This window comes from Etheostoma cragini, chromosome 5 (genome assembly GCF_013103735.1).
Source record: "Etheostoma cragini isolate CJK2018 chromosome 5, CSU_Ecrag_1.0, whole genome shotgun sequence".
NCBI lineage: Eukaryota > Metazoa > Chordata > Actinopteri > Perciformes > Percidae > Etheostoma > Etheostoma cragini.
Window position 1 is genome coordinate 21394188 of NC_048411.1, and position 8496 is coordinate 21402683.

The following is an 8496-nucleotide window of genomic DNA, read 5'->3' on the forward strand; positions in this document are numbered from 1 at the left end:
TTTTTATCATTATTAATATTATTATCAGTGCTCAACCACACAACATGAAACCTACAAAATAATAATGTTTAATATATTACACAGAAAAATAGCCAATCCTTTATTTAGTGTAGAGGCCGGCGTTTCCCAGCATGCACTGGGTCCGCCTGGCTCTCGCAGTTGGTGAAAAGCAACTGCGCTGACTGAGTCCATAGTCGGGATCAAGTCGATCACTAATCTAACCGGCACGCATTGTGCGGCGATCACCGATGATCAATACTGCGCAGACCTGACTCATCTCGAACTAGCCTAGTGTCCACTTTGACGTGAAAAAGTTTGTCAACAACTGGGTTACGCAACAGGAACTCATACGCATCTTTGTAGGTTACATCCGTAAGCCCATTGGCTGTCACGCCCGTCCATCATAATATTAGCCAATCATTGAACGGACTACTTTTTGGGGTGGTTGCCATTTTTCTCACACGCGTGCGCAATTCAATGTTGTGATTTTAACTGAAGCAACATGTCTGCCTCCATGGTGCGAGCGACCGTCCGAGCCGTCAGCAAAAGAAAGATACTATCAACAAGGGCCGCACTGACACTGGTAAGTCGTAAACTGGTGTTGTAACCTCATAAGACTTAAGACATAAGACCTCAAGACTTATCTGTCCTTTAGAACATTTATATTCGGAAAGTTAGCTAGGTGTTGACGTACATCGGCCCTTATGTAGCTAGGTAGCGTTAACGTTAAGCTACGTGATCCAAAGTTACCTAAGCTAGGTGGCTAGCTAGTTAATCATCTCATCTGTGACTTGAACGTTACAAGCATTACAACTCGGTTTGTACTTTTACGAAGCTTTCACGTCACTTCTCATCGTGTTGATGAGCCTATATCAGCTGATGTGCACACAAGGTCGTCCGTAAGGTTATAATTGCCCTGGGCTGACCGAGATGTAACTCCTAGCAAAGTGCCTTTGCTAGGAGTTACGTTAGCTGTTTTATAATGTTCCATCGACTGCTCTGTTCCTTAGCGTTAATAACGACAATTAACTGCATACTGAAAATTAAACACAATTTAAAGCAAAAAAAAATAAAAACAGCCAAGTCGTACAACGGTTAACCAAGTTAACCATCTATTACACAATTTTGAAAACAATACACAAGTTAAAATGGTCTTAATTTATGAGAGACTAAAGATTTTAAATTACATACGTCATTTTTGGCTAGTTTTGACAGCTCTAGTTGTATTTAATCGATCAGTGGACATGAAGAATAAAAGTGAGGAGAGCCTTCCCAGTTATACATTGTTTTTTCTTTTAATTTGTCAAAATTTTCTTTTAGCTGTCTTATAGAGGAAAATGTACCAGAAAATAATCTATAGTTAGTGGTAAAGTACTCTCACTGTGGCAGGCTGTCAGTGCATAGTCATGGTTTTGATATTAGGGGCGGGAGAAACTGTTTCTGATGCGGACGAGCTCTGCTGTCACAAGATAATGTGTGCGTATGGTGGTCCGAGATGATAAAGAGTGCGCTGAAGTAAACGTCAAGTAGTTGGAATTCCCTTAAGGCGGAGGCAACAGCTGATGATGTGTCATTGGGTTCTGCTGTAGTTACTTTCTTGACCTGTCAGGGACTAAGGTCTATGATAAACATACGTTTTACCAAATGATGCACCATACACAATATACCTTAACACCTTCATATAGGGCTGGGCAATATGGAGAAAATCAAATATCAAGTAGTATGGTCCAGATACATCAATGTCGATATTGCGGTGATACTGTGGGGCTGACTATTGGTGCTTTTCACAAAATATTTCCCCAATGAAATTTTAGATGAATAATGTGGATAATGTCAATAATGACTAAGTGGGTAAAGGTAAATAATAAAACTGCTAGTTGGCCTAGTAAATTCAGAAAATTACATAACTTTACTGTAAGCCTTTAAAACCAGGAAAAGACAACACATATTACAATAATACGATATCCAAAATTTAAGACAGTGTCCAGTCTCATATATTAATGTAATATTGATATATTGCCCAACATTCATATAATAGTTAATATTAAACTGCAGAATAGCAATCATATCCTTTTTATAAATTAAGATTATAGAAATAATAATTGAAGATGTAGTACAAAATACTTGTATTTCTAATAACTGTACATTCCAAGGACCAGTAAGTAAAACATTTTTCTTTAAGAGATTAAGGAGATTCACCAGTTACACTTGGTTGACAGTGTAGTCATGGAACAACTCCAGGCTGTGACACAGTTAGGATAAACTGGCCATTTGGCATCAGTAGCTGCACACATACAGATGAGTGCACCGGCTTCAAGGGATTAGTACCATTTGGATAATTTGGTTCACCGCAGTCTTCCAAATGCCTCCATGTAAAAGCCCAAACATTGTGATCTTTTCTGCATCTTCATCCACTCAATTACAGCAGGAGCGACAGGGGTGCAGGTTCAGTCTTTATACTGTAGGTTTTTGCTTATTTCAGACCGTCTGCAGTGTTAGCCCCTGCAACAGAAACTTCTCCCAGTGGGGACAGCACCATAGTCTTATTCTCTGTTGTCATTATTGTTGCTCACTGTGTTTGAAACCGACACAATTTTGCCAAAATACACAGCTTCCATCTGAATCCAGCATATACTTTGTAACCTTTTTATCTCCTGTTGTGTTTTCTTTAGACTCCAGCAGCTGTGAACAAGGTCAGGTTGCTGCTGCAGAGCAAGCCGGAATATGTGAGTAACTGATACAACCTTAAAACATCGTGTCATCAAACAGACAGGGCTGCTCTAAATCACGGTGCTGTGTTGTTTTGAGTTTTTTAACTTTTCAATAAATTAGGCTTTTCTCATCAAAACAATGAATCCTGCTTTGGGTTATTAAAATGTTAACACCTTTTAATATTTAAGAACATGTTATCTTCACCCCAGATCTGAGGGAATAAATTGCTGCACAATCACCTTTGACCTAAGGTCACACCTGTTTTTAGTTTTTAACAGATATTTTTAACTGAAATGTGAAGGTGCTCTAAGGAAAATCTTTAGTTTAGGCAGCAGAATATTGCAACATCTTGTATAATCACATCCAGTGTTTGCTGGGAATGCTAAAGCAAAAAAAAAAAGATGTCACTTGATATTAGGGCTGGGCGATATGGAGAAAATCAGATATCACCATAGTCTTCTCCTAATACCTCAATGCCAAAATTATGACAATATTATAGGGTTGACAATTGGTGCTTTAACAAAATATCTTCATAATGAGATTTTATATAAATAATCATCAGTAATGTAGATATAATGACTAAGCGCTAAAAATAACAGAAGAGCTAAAACAGTCTGGTAACACAAAATATGACATCACTTTAATGTAATGCAGCCTTTAAAACTAGGAAAAGACAACACTTTACGATATTACGATTTTCAAAATCTAAGACGATATCTAGTCTCATATCACAATACAGATTTAGGATTGATATTTGACTACTTGATATACTAACTTCAGTTCTATGAGAAGTGCAAGGACAGGAAGAGGGAGTGAGACGGTGCCTGGATAAGGGCGAGAGATGTGACAATACAGCCATTTTATACACCAGACTTATAACATGGACCTGCAAATGCACATTCAACCCACTTTGGACCCATTCATACCAGTCAGTCATTACTCTGGCCCCTTATAGCAGCAGACGTCAGTTTCAGTGTCGTTCATATACTTCCCTGTTGAACAGTAACGTCTATGTCCGTATTTGCCCATAGTTCCCTGTGACAATGAATTGTCTGTCTGGCTCCTCCTAGATCGGTTTGAAGGTCGGTGTGAGAACACGTGGCTGTAATGGACTGACTTACACGCTGGAATACACCAAGGATAAAGACACATCTGATGAGGAAGTGCTGCAGGATGGTAGGCTAAGTCTTATTTCTGTGCTTTCCTTGTAGTAAAAATAATTTGAATGTTTGATGTTATTTCTGTTATTACTTTCTCATTGTTCCATATCCCAGATAGCTTTATAGAGAATGATTCACAGCATGCGTTGCTGTCTGCCACAGCAACCTTTTTTGATGCTACAACGTGGGGTGCTAAAGATGGAAAGGTTCAATTTCCTCGCATAGTGGCTTTAATAAAACAATTTCTTTGTTGAGTTAAGAGAAGGGCAGTTTCACAGTTTGCAGCGTAACATTCTGGCTGAGTATTGACACCAAGGTTAGAAAAACCTGGGAGTAGTGACCGATCTACTGTGACTCTCTTGCAGGCGTGAGGGTGTTCATAGCGAAGAAGGCTCAGCTGACCCTTCTGGGAACTGAGATGGACTTTGTGGAGTCTAAACTTTCCAGTGAATTTGTCTTCAACAATCCTAACATAAAGGGCACATGTGGCTGTGGAGAAAGCTTCAACATGTGAGCATCATGAAGCCTCCGTCCTCCCGCAACCTCGCCGCTCCAGACCCTGTCCCATCCATAAAGCCAGAGAGACTGAATGTTGACGAGGAAGACAAACATGAGGAAATCTGTGAAATATGGACGTGCCTGCGTTCCTACCAATGCTCTTACTGCAGACCACTCGCGTCTACACATGTGTGAACCCCAAGTATGCAACTTCATGCTTAGTGGAAGGTTTTAATAGGCTGTGTAGTCAAAACTATCTCAACATGTTGATTTTGGGTTCAGATACCTCTGATCTTGGCAGTTGCTTTTGTATACGCGGCCATGCATCTGAAAAACCTTAGGACCTCAAAAGCAAGATGTTTTTTTAATTTAGGGACTGGCTGCCATTTTACACACAAACGCACTTTCTTTTTAGAAATTAAGTCAAATTTCACCATGACTTGTATGCAGAAAGAAATGGTACAACATGGCCTAGGAACATGATCACTGAAGCTGAGAGATGTTCAGGTTTAAGTTGTTCAAGCTACCAGGAGGACGCATGATACTGTTAAATATTCAGTTTTTTAAGTTTGAATCTGTCTACCAGAATCCATAAACCAACATCAGCTGATATATATATATATATACATACATACATACATACATACATACATACATAAACACTGTAAGACAGTGTCCTATCACCCAGTGTCATGTACCCAGCAGTATGCAAAAGTGGAAGAGTTTGAGTGTCTTGAAACTTCTTTATTAGTTTATAAAATGTATATTTATCTCTGTGTGTGTATATAGATAAAGAATGTATATCTCCCTTGAACCACGCAAGGGCACAAAAAAATAACGCACAAAACGAGTAATCCTCACTTATGAGGAATAAACATTTGTTTTTTGTTTGTTTGATCAAAGCCAGGACTTTGTGTTTGTACTGTGCAATATCTCCGTGTACATATGAAATAATAAATGGCTAAATCTAGTAATGTAAAATTGTGTGGCCACTTTTTTATGTTTTTGCAAATTGACTGTAAGATTTGTGCCAGGATGATTGTTGCATCCTAACTGAAATAACAAATTTAGACCAGTTGTCATGGAGATGGCTCAGTTGGCATTAGAATCTTCATTTCAGTTGTCATGGTGATGGTATAATTGTCAGAACCAGATGGATTCTCTGTTGCATCTTCGAGTTCAGGTTGAACTGTCATCACTTCGTTGCTGTTGACTTGGCTGTGTTCAGGTAGAAGGCCGTAAAGTCATTAAAAAAGATGTATTTAAATCCATGTTGCAGGGATTTCACATTACTGAAATGGGCACTGTGTTTTTTTTTTAGGATCCTTTGGGGTCATGGACAATCAAAACAAGGATGGAGATTCTGACACAGAGTCTTATGGGCTTAAGGTAGTGAAAATTATACACACAGCATTTATTGTTACTAATAGCTCAAAACAAATTTGCCACATTTTCATTCTGAAAAAATAGTTGTTTTTGAATGCTGTGCAAAGGATGATCACATACTGACTTTTATAGTAGCTATAGTTATCTTAAATTATTTAAAACTGGTAGTTAAAATTGAAATGCACATCATAAAGGCTTTTATTGACTATGAGGCAACAGAATAAGCTGTAAATGCAACACTGACATGTTATTGCCCAAATTGTGAAGACAAACATGTTATTTCAAACAGTTACCAACTGAGTAATATTATTAGTCTTCCCAAATTCATGAGGAACATATCTAGCTCGGTCTAGCAGCTAAAAGCCTCGCTATGTTCACTAAATTTGTCTGCCGTTTTAGTGCTAGGGACTTAGCCTATGGGGGGGTTACCTAAACTTTTGCATTGAAAACAGTTGCTTGCAGAAATTTCAATGGGAAAAAGGTGAAACAGTAATGCTGAAGCCGGAAAACCAAAACAATGAGCTGAAAGATGTTAAAAAGCTCAGCTGCGCTGAGAGAAACGGCAGAGTCAGCTGATCATTCTGTTTTTTTTGTCACTAGGAGGGACGTCTTTTAGGTTACATGTATTTTGATCCGCTGCTCATAAATAAAAATAAACAAAATAAACAAATAAATTGATAATCACAGCTTTACGTTTATTGGTGTTGAGATAATTTTAGTGTTAAACCTCACCTGATGGGGCCAATGTTTGTTCTGCTCATGGAAAATGTAAGCTGCCTCCCCTTCAATATGTCTTTTTTTCTTTCTTGTGATTTGATTTGTGCTCAAAGTACAGTATATACAGTATATATATATATATATATATATATATATATATATATATATATATATATATATATATATATATATATATATATATATATATATATACAAATAAAACAAGGCCAATTGTTGGCTAAAAAAACATGAGGGTAAGTGGATAACTACCCACTGGATTCATCATATCATATGAATTGTGGTAGCAAAGTCACTGTGAAGTATCATGTGTTTGGCAGAATCTTCATAAATATTTCAGCTCTGTGTCAGTTTTCTGTGAAACTCCCTCTCTACTACCTGTCTCTGCTACTGCTTTCAGATTTCAGAGTTATTGAAGGCTTTGGATAACAGGAAATCACCAACTATTGACCCCCGAAACATCAGCTCCACCCTACAGAACATGGGGACAGGCACTTCTAACACCAATGGGACCCTTAGATCAAGAGCCTTCCTCCCTGAAAACATCAGCCAGTTGTCCAAGTGTCAGTTTAAAAGGCGCGATCATCTAAGAAAAAGCTTACAAGCCTCCGTACCTGTTCTTGCCCCTATCACTGGAGTGGCCTCCTCTCAGGAGGGACAACTGCAGCCCAGTTTACCATCCTCAAATCATGTCATCCTTGCACATCTGATGCTGCCCTCTGACTCGGTCTGCTCTATTGTAGGAGAGCCCGAGATGCAGCCACACATCCTGGGTGTGCAGGCTTGGACCACACAGCAGCTCTGTGACCCACTGATGATGCTGCCTGAACAGTTTCGCCAGACTGGTAAACAAACAACTACACGTTCATTCATAAACACATATAGATGCCTTATTGCTCTCCTTCCACACAACTAGCAAGCAAACTCATGATTAGGAACACATCCTTCGACTAGTCTCTATCCTTAATGTTCCACTTCCGGGATTGCTCTGGTGCCGCAGGAAAATCTTCCCGGATGTCTTTTTTCGCCAATTTCCTTTCCTTCCCCATTTTTTTGAAGCGAGACTATCCTACTAATGTCAGGGTTCTACTGTAGGCTTGAATGACGATACCTATTTAATGGAGAATTCCGGCCAATTCCTACACATTCCAACAGAGCTACGTGTTGAAAATCGACCGGAATTCTCCTTTCTCACCAGCTATGGAGCATAGAAAAATACAATATAATTTTGCTGAGTAGGTAGACCAATAAGTAGATTAATAGTGGATCCTTCACTAATTGTTGTAATAATTAATCCTGATCCAGAGCCAACCAGTGAATGGTTCTTTGAGGACTTGACGGACCTCCAGATGAAGCTGTTTTCAGGTGCCTTAAAGAAATCTGGAGTCCCAAGAAACACTCAGGCAGTTAGGAAAACTCATCAGAACCCACATCTTTACCACTCGGTCGAAGACAAAGACACGGAAAATAAATAAAATCAAGTTGAAACCAGCAACTAGTTTGCATTCTTTTTTACATAGCACTTATGTTTGAGAGATCGCAGCTGCAGTACTTACAAAGACAACAACAATAGAAAAACAGGAGCAGCTGTAATAAAAGAAGCTTTGAACACATCTAAAATATATCTAATTCATCTCTCATTTTTATTTATCCTCTGAATCCAATCCACTTATATTTGTTTGTTGCACACATGGCGTAATTCCTCTAAAATACCAGTTTAATTTTCACTTATTTGACCTCCAAGGGAAAAAAGTCAAACGATTTTTATGTTTGATGGCCTGAATATTATGTCAATCAACTACTGCAAAAAACCAAACAATCATCACCATTTATCTTTATCTTCACCTGTGTCATGCTGTGCAATTGGCAAGATTTGCCACTTGCTACTTTGCAGAGAATGCCATGAAGGATGTAATGACAGCTTTAAAAACAATGGGCGTTTCTCAATACCAAGTAAGCAAAGAACGGACTTGTGTTCTTGGGGAGACCGTACTTGCTAGCTGTA

At 38.7% G+C, this 8496-nt stretch overlaps 2 protein-coding genes across 2 annotated transcripts; both read left to right on the top strand.

Moving 5' to 3' along the window:
* Positions 1-313: 313 nt before the first annotated feature.
* On the top strand, positions 314-4721 carry isca1 (iron-sulfur cluster assembly 1). Its single transcript, XM_034870794.1, has 4 exons — positions 314-583; positions 2673-2726; positions 3783-3888; positions 4238-4721. The coding sequence occupies exons 1-4, from the start codon at positions 503-505 to the stop codon at positions 4384-4386; spliced, it is 390 nt and encodes a 129-aa protein (XP_034726685.1). The 5' UTR covers positions 314-502; the 3' UTR covers positions 4387-4721.
* A 771-nt stretch (positions 4722-5492) lies between these two features.
* LOC117944205 lies at positions 5493-8008 on the top strand. Its single transcript, XM_034870791.1, has 4 exons — positions 5493-5606; positions 5690-5759; positions 6892-7336; positions 7797-8008. Exons 2-4 carry the CDS (start codon positions 5706-5708, stop codon positions 7964-7966), a joined length of 669 nt encoding a protein of 222 aa, XP_034726682.1. The 5' UTR covers positions 5493-5606; positions 5690-5705; the 3' UTR covers positions 7967-8008.
* The last annotated feature ends 488 nt before the right edge of the window (positions 8009-8496 follow it).

Bases quoted from the DNA above. Each gene is read 5' to 3' on its own strand.
- isca1 (XM_034870794.1), top strand. From the start codon at position 503: ATGTCTGCCTCCATGGTGCGAGCGACCGTCCGAGCCGTCAGCAAAAGA. The intron at 2,727-3,782 runs GTGAGTAACTGA...GGCTCCTCCTAG, and splicing joins TGCAGAGCAAGCCGGAATAT to ATCGGTTTGAAGGTCGGTGT. The intron at 3,889-4,237 runs GTAGGCTAAGTC...ACTCTCTTGCAG, and splicing joins TGAGGAAGTGCTGCAGGATG to GCGTGAGGGTGTTCATAGCG.
- LOC117944205 (XM_034870791.1), top strand. From the start codon at position 5,706: ATGGACAATCAAAACAAGGATGGAGATTCTGACACAGAGTCTTATGGG. The intron at 5,760-6,891 runs GTAGTGAAAATT...TACTGCTTTCAG, and splicing joins CAGAGTCTTATGGGCTTAAG to ATTTCAGAGTTATTGAAGGC. The intron at 7,337-7,796 runs GTAAACAAACAA...ATCCTGATCCAG, and splicing joins TGAACAGTTTCGCCAGACTG to AGCCAACCAGTGAATGGTTC.